General features: G+C 37.8%; 2 protein-coding genes across 3 annotated transcripts in view; one reads left to right on the top strand and one right to left on the bottom strand.

Annotated features, from left to right (window-relative positions):
• LOC135479738 (histone demethylase UTY-like) overlaps positions 1 to 4,888 on the bottom strand; it is a 90,227-nt gene extending 85,339 nt beyond the window's left edge. The window contains 3 exon segments of the mRNA XM_064759641.1: positions 493 to 628; positions 1,743 to 1,809; positions 4,728 to 4,888. Of these exon segments, the coding sequence (XP_064615711.1) occupies positions 493 to 628; positions 1,743 to 1,809; positions 4,728 to 4,795 (271 nt within the window). The 5' untranslated portion in view covers positions 4,796 to 4,888.
• An 841-nt stretch (positions 4,889 to 5,729) lies between these two features.
• On the top strand, positions 5,730 to 11,701 carry LOC135479107 (FUN14 domain-containing protein 1A-like). 2 transcript variants are annotated; one of them, XM_064758832.1, is made up of 6 exons: positions 5,730 to 5,848; positions 6,268 to 6,369; positions 6,805 to 6,928; positions 8,102 to 8,177; positions 9,755 to 9,874; positions 10,836 to 11,701. In XM_064758832.1, the coding sequence occupies exons 2-6, from the start codon at positions 6,345 to 6,347 to the stop codon at positions 10,911 to 10,913; spliced, it is 423 nt and encodes a 140-aa protein (XP_064614902.1). In that variant the 5' UTR covers positions 5,730 to 5,848; positions 6,268 to 6,344; the 3' UTR covers positions 10,914 to 11,701. The 2 variants fall into 2 exon arrangements, with proteins under 2 accessions (XP_064614902.1, XP_064614901.1); XM_064758831.1 differs by having other exon boundaries at positions 6,802 to 6,928.
• The last annotated feature ends 4,466 nt before the right edge of the window (positions 11,702 to 16,167 follow it).

The raw sequence follows: 16,167 nt of genomic DNA, 5'->3' as shown, positions 1-16,167 counted from the left end.
ATTACAACGTCCCTGGACCAGTCACTTTGTCAGTGGGTGGCCATCATCAGGCTGAAACACAAACAAGGGGAGGTAATCCAAATAGCTGCTGAATTGTGGTTCAGAGGACTTGTATGAGGCCGGGATGACCTGTCAGAAACAGCATTCCAGGTCAAACAACTGAAACTGGCAGTTCGGGTATGGCTCTCATTTTAATCGATGAATGAGTGTGATGTTATGGGCCACATGGAGCCTCTAGGCCACTTTCATAAAACTTCGAAAGTCATAATTCTCCTAACTTTTCTCATAAAACATGTCTGGGTTAAAGTGCCATAAGGTGGCGTCAATTACGAGAAAAGTTAGGAAAAATTGATTTACAAAGTACTGTGAAAGAGGGTCCTTACTGACAAATCCATTATGGAGACCTTATTATGTAAAAAAATAAAGGCAAACCTTCAATTTTAACCTGCACGTATCAGAACGTCTGCACTGCCCTGACACACTGCTTCATACCTTTCTCAAACTGTTCTGTCAGTAGCAGGAGATGTCCCAGTTTACAGTAGATCGCCGGGTCGAATGTGTGTGTCGTCCCTGCCTGATCTTGTCCCGCCACTACATCCTTCACCCTCTTGTCGTACACAGAGATAGCCTGTCAGCAAACAAGCAAATTCAAACCATTTAAATCCCATATTAAATATAAATGGGTCCAGATGGTTTTTGAACTTTATATGATGGTCCACAAATTCAATCTCCATACAAAATTTTATAAAATATTATTTATAATACAATATTTGAAGCAGTTACTGCATAGAAACAACCAATCAGAATCACTGATATTATTAAATATGCAAGACTTAAGCATGGGTCAGGCTTGTTTTTTAATCCTGGTTTTATCACAATATTTAGAAGATTTACTGTATGGAAACGAAAGTGTCACAGACGAACAAATGAATATCCTTTAGTTTAAGTGTAACAGAGTGGTGTATAAGCACTAATATAATTTTTCAAGTATTTCACACATTTGCAAGGTGTTTATTCAAGCATATTCAGACGGCATTATGCTGTGTTGATTGACAATATCATATTTTTTGTGACGCCCTGAAATTGGATGATCTGACCAACGTAGTTTTGTCTCCAAAATCAATCCTAAATGTGCATAAATTGTGCTGAAATTTGCTCTTTCTTACGTGAAAAGGTTGAGGAATTAGGGTATCAACATCATACTTATTGACTGAGGACATTTTTCCTATAGTCTAGTGGTAGAAGCATGGATTTAGAAAAACTCACAGATTGCTAGTTCAAATCCCCAGCTCGTAAGCCCGATCACGTTAGTGAGAACATGAGATATGGGATAGCGGATGTCAGGTGTCATGGGTGTTTGCAGGACAACAATAACTCGATGGTCTTTATGTACAAGAAGATTGACCACACAAGGTTAGGATGACTGCTGTTTTTCAAGACATACCCTCAATGACCACAAATTTTGTCCATGACTAACCTGCCCATTTTTCCTGATGCTAAGAGTTCCATTGACTTTAGAAAGGTGTTTTGAGGTTTGCTTCTAACAATGGGATGATATTCTGCTGGAAAATTGTAACTTTCAGCATCAAAAATAGTATCTGGTGACATTTTTTTGCCTCTATAAATGCACCTTTGTGGGCAAAAATTTAGGTCATTTAGAACACTCGTTAGTGATTATTAGGTCACAAGTCACGTTCACACCGAGAATTTAAGTCAATGATACACACATATGCTCAACCTACCTTGGTAATCAGGGCTTTCCTAGCAGCATTCTCCGGGGCATCCAGTTTGACAAATCCATACAGGCAACTGCAACAGCAACAAATTTTATGTCAATGTAAATGTTCTTGAGTTATGTTTTCGTGTCACCTAATCTTCCTAATAGTTTGACATTACCACTCAGAACAGAAAAGCTATAAAAAAAAAAAGCAACTATGGAAAGAAAGCCATCATTATGACTAAAATTTACTTGATTGATGTTTTACACAGCACTCAAGAATATTTGACCTATACAACAGTAGCCAGCATTATGATTTTATAGCAGGAGGAAAGAAGACAGAGCCCACCGGAAACCCATGACCCTCCACATGTTGCTGACCGACCTTCCCATGTACAACTGGAGAGGAAACCAGCATAACTTTCACTTGAACCTATAGTGAACACAATGGTGAGAGCCTCCTGAATCATTGCGCCGTGCTGGCAGGCACCTCATGAATTAAAGAAAAATGGCTCAAGGGAATCATGAAAAGCTTAATGATGACTGTAACTGTCCAGTGCTTAACGTAATAATACAAAAAGAGAAAATATTAAGTTGAACGCAGCTATTTTTCCTTATCTGGGCATAATTACTATCTTTTTTTTGGTATAATTGCACAATGTTTTGACACTGTTCACAATCTTTATCCCTTGTCTATCTTAGTAACGGAAGGAATAAATGCTGAGAACAGTACAGTGATACATCTGTATCGTAAAACAAACATTTTCTTGACTCTGGATCTTTTTGGAAAGCTGACAATGTCTATAAGCGAATGTAATAACAAAAAAAAAAAAAAAAAGGTTACTGTAAATCTTGTTTGGCTATCTGAAAAATATCTGGGCTGCTAAATGTCCAATGTAGGCTGCCCAAAGAGCTAGCAGATTATTTCAGATTTTGCAAGCCCTGTAAAGACAAACATTTAGAGCTGTTTAACTCCCTAATATACAGACTAAAAACATAAAAATAAGTCATAAACTAAATACAGAGTTCAAAAAGGTTCATCAGGTTATTAAAATGGAACACACTATGGTGTTGGTTTGGGGCCATCCTTGGGGGGAAAAAAATATTTGCCAAACCTAACATCAGAGCAATATCAGACTAAATTGATGCTGAAACTAGCAGCTTTCAATCCTAAGTAACAGGAAAATGCACAAATTAGTACAGCTGTCAACAGCACAGTGACACAATGTACATGTATTTACTTTACAAAGATAGCATGTTTAAAACAGCTTACGTGTTTAATTTGGACCAACTTAAAATAAATTTTGGTTTTGACCTGTCTTTCACAAAGGCAAAGAAAAAAAAATGGTCTTTGAAGATTCAGTATTTAGCAGTCACATCGAGTAAAGTTATTTCATTGTTAAAATTTCATTTATTACTGAAAATAAACAGTGTCCAACCTCAAAATTTAGTTTCCCAATCAATTAACATCAACACACTCTACCTGGTTATAGTGCGAGGACAAAGGCTCCTAACGCAGTACCCGCATGTGTATGGCCCAAGTGATCTAACAATGCATTAACGTACCAAGCAGTACAGAGCCACACTCAAACCAGGCAAAAATCAGATGGGTACAAGTCAGAAAATACAAATACAACTACAAATAACTAGGTCGCTTACGTAATAGCTCAGGTACCTAGCAACACTTGTAAATACACTCTCACGTGGAAACGATCAAAAATAACTTTTTTGCCAAGTTTGAAGAAGATAGCGAACATGATAGCTTGTACAGACGAAGCAACTTCGTTTAGAAACAGAGAACTGTCAGTACTACAATTTTAAAAGCTCAGTCATGTACAAACATCTTCGTCTCTCGGTTAGTTCCATGTGCAAAATTAGGCTTCCCTTATGTGTCAAAAGTCAGGGAAGACCTGCAAGAGCATGTCATGTGACATAACAGGAATTGCGCGGTTGTGTCGAATACAAACTAGCCCAAAGCTAATCTGGATGTTCCTACCATAACGCCCAGTTTCACTCATATGGATATCCACACAAACAATTTCACTAAAAAAAACGGCTCGAACCCTGCCTTATTTTTGATACGCACTGATTCCTGGATTCAAACAAACTGTAAGCATGTCAAAGCTGGCATTGGTTAACTATCTTTTAACAGTAATCCAGCCATTTAAACTTTTGACTCGGGCAAACCAAATCAACGTCCGCCATGTCTGGAATTTTTTTTCACCTTCTGGCAGGGTGATGGGCCGGGAGAATTTTATCTCTCCCAACATTCTGTTTACAGGGCATGTAATTCTTAAAGGAGAACCTAAACGCCTTTATCTTCATACTAAATGCTCTCTAGACACAATATTTTTGCTATGTTAGCATGTAAACTGCATTTTAAAAAATTGCATGCCCTTTGAACAGAATGTTGGGAGGGATAAAATTTTCGCAGCCCATCACCCTGCTCGAAGTTGAAAAAAAATTTACAAACATGGCGGATGTTAGATTGGTTTGCCCGACTCCAAAGTTCAAACAGCTGGATTATGGTTGAAAGATGGTTTACCAATGCTTCACATGTTTACAATTTGTTCATATCAGGGAATCAGTGTCGTCGACACATAAATATACCAGGCCAGTGTCCTTTATAATGCATTTACGAAGTTTTCTGGCAGGAAGTAAGTTTCTTTGCTCCCAACACCATTGATTTCATAGGAGTGGCGGGTGAAGCTGACCTGTTCGGTACGTTAGTACATTGTTAAATCAGGTGTCTGCTTCACTCGCCAAGCTACAGACGTTGTTGTTGTTTGCATGAGTTCATCAGCCCTATCTGTCAAACTTAATAAGGTTGCCAGTCACCCATTTGGCAGTGCATTTTTCATCATACTTTTGCTCACTCACTGCTTTGCATAAACGCATTTAATTCTTAAAATGACTTTGACACAAACTGTTGTAACCAGTTGTACAATGTAACACATTCACGTCCAAGGACGACACGAGCACAACTAAAAGGGGTTGGGTCGTCGGGTACCTGTCCAGAGATGATAGAATCTGCTTCTCTTCCTCGGAAAAACTGGCTTCATCGGCTTGCGCGGTCATGCTTGTCGGTTTAGTCCAATCCAAAACTCATCAGACAAACTGTATGCGCATTCCGAAGAAACCTGCCTCGTGCAACTTCGAGATATAGGCCGATTTCTGCGCTTTATCTTCTACAATTTTGCAAAAAAGCACCCGAAAATGGAAGCGACCGGCTCAGCCCAACGACCAATGAAAACAAAGCTACACGTAGAAAGCACACTTGATTTCGATCCGAAGAAATATTTTTCATCAGTTTCGTGAGTTTCTCTGCAAAAAACACAGCTGTAATCAAAATACATCCTTCATATAGATGGGAGGTGTTTGTTTTAACCTGAGTGCAAAACAGACGATATACAAACGTTTGCCTCTGTAAAATGACGATCAACAGCGCTTTTGACGTTTTGGGACGTCGTCGTTTCAGGTTTAAATCTGAGATTTGCAACATTGAATTATTGTTAACAGCACACTACATAAACCAGCGCTGTCTTTTGAGGGAGGCGACTATTCAAGGAATATTTGTTTATTCTTAGCCGTATTTTACAGTATATATTACATATTACAACTCCGCACCAACCGTTTCATTTCCACAAGGAATACGAATACGTTGGCCAATACATGTATATACAGCGAAGAAGTATATTTTTTTCTTTGAGGAAACTGGATATTGCAACAAATTTATTCACAATTTTAACAATTCTTGGGCACTGTATGTAATGAGTGCTATGTCATTTTTACATGTTTGTAAACAATCATACTTTAATAAAAATACACTAACTTTTACAGAATGGTATGTTGATGATTTATAGTATATTGAGAAAGCACGGTTTTACTTTTGTCTGCTTATTTATGATGTACAGGGAATAAATATTTAAACCTCCTGATAAACGACTCCGCGGATTAGAAAAATTGTGAAGCCCTACTTGGAGAAAGGGTTCCAGCCAATGACCCGGTCCCAGATGAGGCACGCACTTGCTTAATACTCGTTTTTGTAATTGTTGTTGTTTTACGTCATATTGTAAGTGCAGAAGTTGAAGAACACTCTGGAAAGTGTTTCTTTTTTTTTTTTGTATCAAGGTAGGATTGAACGGAATATTGTTTAGCGGAGTCTTAAATAATTTAAGTAAATGTTGTTGTTGTTGTTGTGTAATAATGTGTCGTGAAAACAAAGTTCGATCACGTAAAAGCTCTCTCTTTCGTTTTCAGTTTCAATTTGCATAGAATTACTAGAAATGACAGTTTTCGTATTTGCTCATAAACATCTGATTTGGTTGCAGAACTAAGCGATTGTTAAGGGTGTAGTAAGTTACGAAATGATATTTAGTAGAACGTGTCAAATGAACTGATGAAATAGGTTGGGGTTCCCAAATTTCATCAGAAAATATGAGTGTGATGTTTATATATGTTTTAAGCTAATTGTTCACCTTGGTCATATTTGTCCTTGATGTGTTCACTTGAATGCTGCCGATGTAAACATTTATGTCACTAATTTGCAGAATAACGTACAGTTTTCACAGTTACAAGCTGATTGTCACAACTGTGGAAAGAGGTTGAGTTTAAACAAACCCAGCAGATGCCGTCGATTAGAAGATTGAATGGTTAGTGCTAGTGTGACACTATCATTGCAGTACCTTTGCTTAACTTATTAGTCAGTTACTACATTGTAAATTTCATGCCCAAAAAGGGGCTTTTTTAATTAATCTTACTTTGAAATTTGGGTTAATATCATTGCATATATTCCCTGGGATAGGGTTTATTTCATTACAGTTCAAATATGACAGTTTGTGTAGAAAACATCAAGTCAGTAAGTCATGTTAAATGCTTAATGGTTTTTTTGTTTTGTTTTTATCAGGCATCTGTTAAACACATTGTATAAGTACAGGAATGGGTTATGATAAAATTTGCATTGATTGAGCTTTTTTAGTGTGTTACATTGTTTCTGATTTGTAGCAGAGTATGGTATTATAGTTGTTATCTGAAATTAACGATGTAAATGTTGACATTGACGGCTCCTGTTCTTCTTATCACAGCAGACGACACATTTGAGGTGTTAAGTATGTCTGATGACAGAAGTCCACGTTGGCTTCGGCAGATATTTGGTGATGTCAGTCGACAGTCCACTGGCAAACAGCTGGCTATAGGGGGTGTCTCAGGCTGGTGCGTCATCTTCATAACTTAACTTTAGTCTCTGTTTATATTGTCAAATGCAGATGTAAAGTCATCAGTTTTACGTCAGTAGGAGTGTTTTGAATTACCTCTCTTATTTCACGACAGCAACTATGATGTAACGTAAGATTGGTTTTTCAGGCGTGAAACTATGAGAAGCATGCAGGCTGCAGGTTATGACTCTTTGAGAGTCCTGGAAATGTGTCGAGAGATATTAAATGAAGTAGGTGATTTTTGAGAGATCAAAAGTTCACCAAAGCCGTCTATTGCATGCAACTAGGGTCAGAATTTTAAGATAATGGATTTTAAAAAAATTTATAATGGGCTTTCCAATGAAGTACAAATTTAAAATCTGTCTTAGGTGTGCCTTCATCTAGCTTATGCGGCTTTAGTTCAAAAACTTGCCACAGTTTACTCCTAAAAACGCACCTTTTAAATGAGAAAGTGGCCTAAAATTCTGTGCAGCCCTGTTTGCTGATGCTTGAGGTGTACACTCAATCCCAGACTCAGACAGGGAATTTTTGATATTTACTCTTCCACAGCACTCATACATTTGTCTTACATGGAGTTTGTTGGCAATCTGTTGCCTTCCACCTATAGAACTCTTCGGATCTATAGGGAAAGTTTGTCATTTGCTTGCAAAAGACTGACATTCACAGTGTAACTCCAGGATTACTTCATATATTAAACTGACCCCAGTGCTCTACATTTGAGTGAAATTTTCTCAAGTGTGGCATTTAACTCCAGTCAAATATGAACATTTCAAGACATGCAAGCCACTGTCACAGATATTGGCTTTTTCGTCTGTAGCAATAACAATACAATACATGTATACGTGTGCCAATTACACATTGATTACTAAAATACGGACAGTATTATTGATGATCGGACATTAAATGAAATGATTTTGGGGAACTTCTTTTTTGAAATGAACTTGTTAAGGAAACACCAGTTAAACTCGCAGGCTTGAAATCTTTAATGTGGTTGACAGCAAAGGAAGACCAGCCTCTTTATGTGTATCATCGTTTGAATCCCTAAAATTTGACTTATTGTTATAGAGAGAGATAAATAGACAATACAAAGTCACTTATAGATTATTTTTTTATGTTTTTTTTTTGGGGATAATTTAATTTTGAAAATCTGAATTGTATTTTTTGATTTCAGGTGTGCAGGTTATTTATTCAGTAAGATCGGGAAAGTAGCTGCTGCAGCGATGGGAACAAGTATGATACTGTTACAGGTGAGCTGTGGTCTTTCGTATTGATTTGTGAGCATTTGTAATGAAGACGTGTTCCAATTTCATGTCAGCGACAATTTTAAAAAATTAAAAAATTTCGTAACTGGGCATAAGTTTGTAGTGATTCGTAAATATTTGCAAAAGCTGTCGGTTGCAATTGTAAAGGAAACGTAATCCTTATGGAAGCATCGCTGTGTGGTATCAGCTCTCAAAATCAGCCGAGTTAAAGAAAAATAGATGCTGCGAATGAATACGAATTTACGATAGACTTATAAAGTACTTACGATAGTGTAAAGAAAGGTTCCAATTTACTTGTAGCTTATTCACCCTTTTTCTTCGTAAACGTTTCGTTCTTGTGTGTTTGTGACTGTCGAGAAGAAGTATGATACTGTTACAGGTGAACTGTGAAGTGGAGTATCAAACATGAGAACTGGTGTGACAAAAAGATTGTCATGTTGTACCATCGTAATGTTGAACTATCAATAGATAAAGTAGAACCATAGTGTACCATGGTAGACGGAGACTTACCATGGTAAAATCCACTGGAAAGTTGTACCATGGTAATGTTGAACTATAAATAGATAAAGTAGAACCATAGTGTACCATGGTAGACGGAGACTTCCCATGGTAAAATCCACTGGAAAGTTGTACCATGGTAATGTTGAACTATAAATAGATGAAGTAGAACCATAGTGTACCATGGTAGACAGAGATTTACCATGGTAAAATCCACTGGAAAGTTGTGCCATGGTAATGTTGAACTGTAAATAGAGTAAAAACCATAGTGTACCATGGTAGATGGAGATTTACTATGGTACAATCCACTGGAAAGTTGTACCATGGTAATGTTGAACTATAAATAGATAAAGTAGAACCATAGTGTACCATGGTAGACAGAGATTTACCATGGTAAAATCCACTGGAAAGTTGTGCCATGGTAATGTTGAACTGTAAACAGAGTAAAAACCATAGTGTACCATGGTAGATGGAGATTTACTATGGTACAATCCACTGGAAAGTTGTACCATGGTAATGTTGAACTATAAATAGATAAAGTAGAACCATAGTGTACCATGGTAGACAGAGATTTACCATGGTAAAATCCACTGGAAAGTTGTGCCATGGTAATGTTGAACTGTAAACAGAGTAAAAACCATAGTGTACCATGGTAGATGGAGATTTACTATGGTACAATCCACTGGAAAGTTGTACCATGGTAATGTTGAACTATAAATAGATAAAGCAGAACCATAATGTGCCATGGTAGACAGAGATTTACCATGGTACAATCCACTGGAAAGTTAACTTAACGTCTTTAACGTCTTTACCAAGGTCATGTCCTCAACGGCATTGTTAAGGACATGTCTTTCCAAATGTCCGTAACTGCAATCATTCCAAAATGAATCTTTGTAAAAGTACCAAATTTGGGTGTGTGAAATCCCCAACCTCTTTAAAGTGGATGTTCATCAGGCTTGTGATAGTTTCTCCAACAATGAGAACCCTGTCTGCTGTCATATAAGTGAAAACTATAAAGTGTCAATAGCCTAATGAACAAAATAAATGTTTGTTTGTTGAGACAGATTGCACAGTATAACGGTTACATCCAGATAAACTGGAACAGAGTGGAGAGAAGTGTGACTGAAGCCAAGGAGAGATTCGACCGAGGAAGCACCAGAAATTTACCAGCATATTTTGAATCTGTGAGTTTGACACTGGTATATGCCACAGTTCAGTATCCACATAAAACTGCCAAGGTTATTGGTCTGAAACCGAAAGCTATCCGAATAAATACATCAAGAAAATTGTGTTACATTTTTGTGTAGTTTTGTATATGTATGAATGCAGTTTGTGACTTATTTTTGGCCAAAGACGAGTCACTCAAATCTGGACAGTTTGTGATTTGCTCAAAATGCAGTGTCTTATTCCTCGTGGATTTCAGATCATTGAGACTTCATAATGGTCCTGGGTCATTCATCTGACCATCGACAACGTCATAAAAACTTTTACGCTTTTGTTAACACGAATGAAACAGGCACTGCCAATGACATCTCAACATTATAAAAACAAAAAGAGATGTGCAATGAACATTTAACGTGCAATGTTACATGGAACAATTGTAAATATTCATATTAAAAATAGTTAATGAAATTATTTTCACAAATTAAACTTTTATAATCCTCAGTATCAGGAGAAGCCTGTTGATAATAGTTTTGGTTAAAATCAAAAGCATTTGCTGTTCACCATTAAAAAGTTAATTTAACACCAGGCCCCTGGATCACCTACCGATGTTAGACTTAAGTAAAAATTTCAAATCACTTAAAATTGTGATTTCTTACATAACAAGGTCAAAAAATATTGGTAAATTGTTGTGAAACAAATTTCAGCTAAAGTTACGAAAAGGAACGTAACAAAGATTAATGATTGAAATTTTCCCGAAGTCTAAGACTGCGTCGTGATCTCAGGGCCTGGTTCTCTCATTGGCTTATTTATTGAATCAAATTTCTGGGCATTATGAAATATTGAAATTTACAGGGTTCTTGTATCAAGCATGTTATCTTATAGTTTTGCTTCTGGAAACTAGTTCAGCTTTCCAGAAGTGAGAGATTTTTCTCTAATTTTTTTTTTTTTTTTTTTAGTTTTGGTTTTGGTTTTTGTTTTCAGGTTCATGATTTTCTCAGACAGAACATGTTTGTCGCCGGAGGTTTTGCTGGTGGTTTTCTGCTTGGAATTGCGACATGACGTCACAGGGGAATCCTCCTAGTTACTGTCGACTAATTTAATGTATTTGGTTTGATGTCTTTGCTTTTTTCCATTTTTGTACATACCTTAAGTTGTTTGAGATTTTGACTATACGGCATTGTTAACTTGTAGAAATCGGTGAGTGTTTTCAAGGGAGGCGATCGCATAAGGGCGAGCTGGCAAATATTTGACAAGTGGCACAAATCATGATGTTATGATTAATAAATTACCTAATTAAATAGGCAAGAAGAACGTGAAGAACTATCAAGCTACACAGCTTCCTGCTTACCACTTTACAAAACCCCTGATTATTTCTGTTGCTTTATTTTCATTGTGCCACTTTTATACCTACTACCGTATCTCTTTTGTAAACTAGTCAGCTGAACAAAAAATACCACACAGTTGTCTGCTCAGATTCTCTGATAAGCAGGCCTACAGCGTGATACTCTCAGATGGCAGTATTGTTTGCAGGTGATCTGCAGAGAGGCAAAGAGACATGACTGTTAAAATACATGTACAGATTATTTGAATGCATATGTGTATGTCACAAATTAACAAATAAGTATTATTCTTATGACAGTGTATATATATGCTTGTGTAACATTTATTTTTTAATCTTTCATGTATATAAGGAGTTTTTTCTATTTGTGCTGATCAAATTTAGTAGGGAATTTTGCTTGTGAATGTGTGAACAATGAATTTTAATTCTTGTTGTAGTTAATATAAAATTTCTTTCATGTCCAAGTTATTCAGTTTGCCTGATTCAGAAGGCTCTATGCATTGCACATTTTTGAGCATTCGTAACATGGCACTTGCTTACTCAGTCTGTAGGCCCACGCCTAAAGCACTGGCCGAATGTGACTGTCCCTCCAGTGACCAATCAAATCTTCTAACATGGCACTTGCTTACTCAGTCTGTAGGCCCACGCCTAAAGCACTGGCCGAATGTGACTGTCCCTCCAGTGACCAATCAAATCTTCTAACATGGCACTTGCTTACTCAGTCTGTAGGCCTACACCTAAAGCACTGGCCAAATGTGACTGTCCCTCCAGTGACCAATCAAATCTTCTAACATGGCACTTGCTTACTTAACCTGTAGGCCTACACCTAAAGCACTGGCCAAATGCGACTTTCCCTCCAGTGACCAATCAAATCTTCTAACATGGCACTTGCTTACTCAGTCTGTAGGCCTACGCCTAAAGCACTGGCCGAATGTGACTGTCCCTCCAGTGACCAATCAAATCTTCTAACATGGCACTTGCTTACTCAGCCTGTAGGCCTACACCTAAAGCACTGGCCAAATGCGACTTTCCCTCCAGTGACCAATCAAATCTTCTAACATGGCACTTGCTTACTCAGCCTGTAGGGCTACACCTAAAGCACTGGCCGAATGTGACTGTCCCTCCAGTGACCAATCAAATCTTCTAACATGGCACTTGCTTACTCAGTCTGTAGGCCTACACCTAAAGCACTGGCCAAATGTGACTGTCCCTCCAGTGACCAATCAAATCTTCTAACATGGCACTTGCTTACTCAGCCTGTAGGGCTACACCTAAAGCACTGGCCAAATGCGACTTTCCCTCCAGTGACCAATCAAATCTTCTAACATGGCACTTGCTTACTTAACCTGTAGGGCTACACCTAAAGCACTGGCCAAATGCGACTTTCCCTCCAGTGACCAATCAAATCTTCTAACATGGCACTTGCTTACTCAGCCTGTAGGGCTACACCTAAAGCACTGGCCAAATGCGACTTTCCCACCAGGGACCAATCAAACCATGTGCTTCAATTCAGCACTTGCTACTTCCCTTGCCGCTTTAAGTCCTTGAAGTTAAAATTTCTTGAATATGGCCATTGAATGAAATCAGTGAAGGAGTACCCTCAAAAGAAGAAACCTCTTTGCGCAATTCTGGTGTGTGTTGAAGCCATTTCACTAAAATGGTAAACTTCAAATTGTTTTAGTGACCTAGAAATCTGACAATTTTTGTTGTACAAAGGGAGTCTACTTTTGCATGGCATCCGAATTACAGAAGTACAGTTTCTTCCCAAAGTTATCTCCCTTGTATAGGCATAATGCGAAGTAACGTTCACCCGAGGGAAAAAAAAAACAGAAAGAGCGATTTCTCCTGGAGTCGTAAAGTATAACGGTGTAATGAACCGTGAATCAAAAGCAATACAGTATTAGCATGTGTTGAACCGTGAATTAAAAGCAAAAGCAATAAATAAATCACAGTGCTACACAATGACGCAGGAGCCTCTCGCCAATGTTGTCGCGGTGGCTTGAAGTCAAGCCCATGGTAACTTAAGCTCCGATCACACAGACGATTTTTTTGCCGAACCGTTATGAATTAGCGTCGTAAATTAATCATGTTTGCATTCGTGGTCTTTCGTTTTGATTCGTGAGCGTTCGTAATGAATTCGTGTTCCAATTTCACGTCGGCGACAATTTCAAAACGTTCCAAAAAATTTGGTAACTGGGCGTAAGTTCGTAATGATTCGTAAGTATTCGTAAAAGCTTCGTCGTGGGTTTCCTCCGGGTTGTCGGTTGCAGTCGTAAAGGTAACGTAATCATTCCGGAAAATCTCAAACTCAGCTGATTATGGCAAAACGAATGAATACGAATTTACGATAGACTTACGTAGTACCTACGATAGTGTAAAGAATGGTCATAGATTTCTTGTAGCTTATTCACCCTTTTTTACGAATCATTTACGGATCTTCGCGATTGTTTCGCAACTTGTTCATCACTGGCGTAAGCCTGTCGTGAAATTCACGCCAATTTACCTCTTGCTACATGATGTAATACATACGAATTTTATCTCGTAACGGCTCGGCACAACGTTCGCCTAAGTGTGAAAGAGGGCTTTACTCTTTGGTCGTACGTGTGAAGATCTTTCAGCAACCTGCGGATGGTCGTGGGTTTCCTCCGGGCTCTATCCTGTTTCCTCCCACTATAATTCTAGCCGCCGTCGTAGAAGTGAAATATTCTGGAGGACGGCGTGAAGCACTGAGCAAATAAGTGAATAAATGGATTAGTGAATAAGTGGATTAGAAGTATCTTGATACTGGGGCCTTATTTAAGTTGTGTGACCGTTGATGTGTCATTTTTATCCACAGCATTAAGCATTGTTACGTTATCTGTTCTCTATGTTTTTAAGAGATGTTTTATCTGTCTGGTTTTAACTCACACTGTTCACAACATTATGCTAGGAGGCCTTGCTAGTAATATTTTACTTGACTCATGTTGAAACATATTTATTCCTGTATAGGCCTTATTAAATGTGTTCTTCACACAAAACCTGTCTTCAACTTGGTTAAAAGTTGCCCTAAATAGATGTAGCATGACACGTTTGTTACCTACACTCAAAAAAGTATCTGTTAATTTTAACAGAAAGGCTGCTGTCTGTGTGATACTATGATGTATCCTGTTATTATGACATAAGAATGTGTCGTATTTAACGTAATATCCTGGTGGTCTAATACAATCTTTATGTTGATTTAATAGAATAGTTGAGCTGTATTTAACAGAATAATCTGCTGGAATAACAGAATATATTCTGGAATCACTCAGACAATAGACTTTCTGTTAAATTTAACAGATTATTTTTTGAGTGTATATTCCGTACACTCGTCATGACGGCGAGGTAAATGTCGAAATCAGGATTCTCCAAGATCAAGCATTCTCTGTCGTGTTTCTGGTTAACACTATAGTCATGCACCACGTCAAACTGATAAGTAAAACTACAGGTGTCTTGTATAACGCCAAGTCTACCACTCGTAGCTTTGTCACGGTGGGCTATGTAACAATCCCGGTATTGATGTGAAGCTTATATGAGCGGCCTGTGAAAATACTGGTGGACACCATGCGGGTTTTCCATATGTGGGTCAGTCGGTTTAGCTGGTCGTTAATGATTTCTCGGATTGAGGAGACATTATACTGAGCACGTTGTAATGGACAGTGTGCTCCCAACAGGTCCATATAGGCGTCGTAAGAGACATTCGTGTACGGTACTTATCCTTAACCATATTAATGGAATCCCAAGGCCAGTCTCCGAAATAACGGATATTATGTTGTTCGAAGATAGGACGGATTCATGTAAAATGAGAGCATTGGGAATTTTTTCTGCGGGAAAGAGAAAGACGTGTTCAAGGGGCGTAGATTTAATCATTTACCCTATAGGCCTATCCAGATTGCGAACTGTAATAGTATACAATATACAGAGTAAAACCAGGGCATTGACGACAGTTCGCAAATGGTCACGCATATAACCGGTGAAATAAGGCCTCTTTTAAGCTTACACCAGTGAGGGTTTTATTCTGACTGTTCGTGTGCGTGTTTAAATACTAGCAAATTACACGAACCCGTTCACCATGGCTTAAGCAGAATTTGTTTAAAAAAATTTCATTGAGGCTACTTGCAATTTATTAGACGTCACTGCTCATTGCCATAACATTTATTAAAGAATAACATAAAAACATTACAAATTTAAATGTATATATACTGTCATTAATCAAAATTATGTATCTGTAATTGTGCTTTGATTGCAACTGTTCATGTATCCCCTGCGTACGTATCATTTTCAATTAGTACGATGCATATTTTTCGCTCTGTGCGTACTTACTTACAATTAGAATTATACTCATTGAAAAAGAAAATTAGAGGGAAGCCGCGATAGAGCGATGGAATATCCTTGACACCTGTTTTATTCTAGTAATAACTTGAGACGTTGATTGGACGCAAGACAAAGGATGTAAACAAATAACAAAAGGCATCATATATACCCACAATATACAGAATCCTATGTAATAATTGGTATCTACGTACTATCCATGCGTGGTCGTGGAGGCGGGGCCTCGCAAGGAAATCTGCATCGTCTGTGTACAGATATAGGAGTAAAACGTGCCATCTGGACAATGTGGAGTTAGTGTAAGAGTTTCACAACTGCCTTTTCTATATATGGTTTAATTTGTGTGAAGAGAGTATAGCTAATCAGTATCGGTAAATACTCTTATGGTGAATGAGATATGCCAAGCTTGATGAAAATTAATATTTGTATAATTGACTTTTGTAAATAGGTTAATACTGCCTTTGCCTCAACAGTTACATTCCACACTATAGCTCGTGTCATTCTGATGTGTCATATGTCAAACATTTCTACTCATATGACACATATACAGGTACGGGTCCTGAGAGGAAATAAAGTCAAGTCAAATACTTGTATATGTATAATAAAAATTTATTTATTTATTTCATT

Source organism: Liolophura sinensis, chromosome 12 (genome assembly GCF_032854445.1).
Source record: "Liolophura sinensis isolate JHLJ2023 chromosome 12, CUHK_Ljap_v2, whole genome shotgun sequence".
In the NCBI taxonomy this organism is placed as follows: Eukaryota; Metazoa; Mollusca; class Polyplacophora; order Chitonida; family Chitonidae; genus Liolophura; species Liolophura sinensis.
The sequence above is the reverse complement of the archived record's forward strand: the minus strand, read 5'-3'. Positions and strand labels throughout refer to the sequence as shown.

Excerpts from the sequence above, each read along its gene's own strand:
- LOC135479107 (XM_064758831.1), top strand. The coding sequence starts at position 6,345 with ATGCCGTCGATTAGAAGATTGAATG. Across the intron at positions 6,929-8,101 it reads ATAGGGGGTGTCTCAGGCTG|GTGTGCAGGTTATTTATTCA; the intron begins GTGCGTCATCTT and ends TTTTGATTTCAG. Across the intron at positions 8,178-9,754 it reads CAAGTATGATACTGTTACAG|ATTGCACAGTATAACGGTTA; the intron begins GTGAGCTGTGGT and ends TTGTTGAGACAG.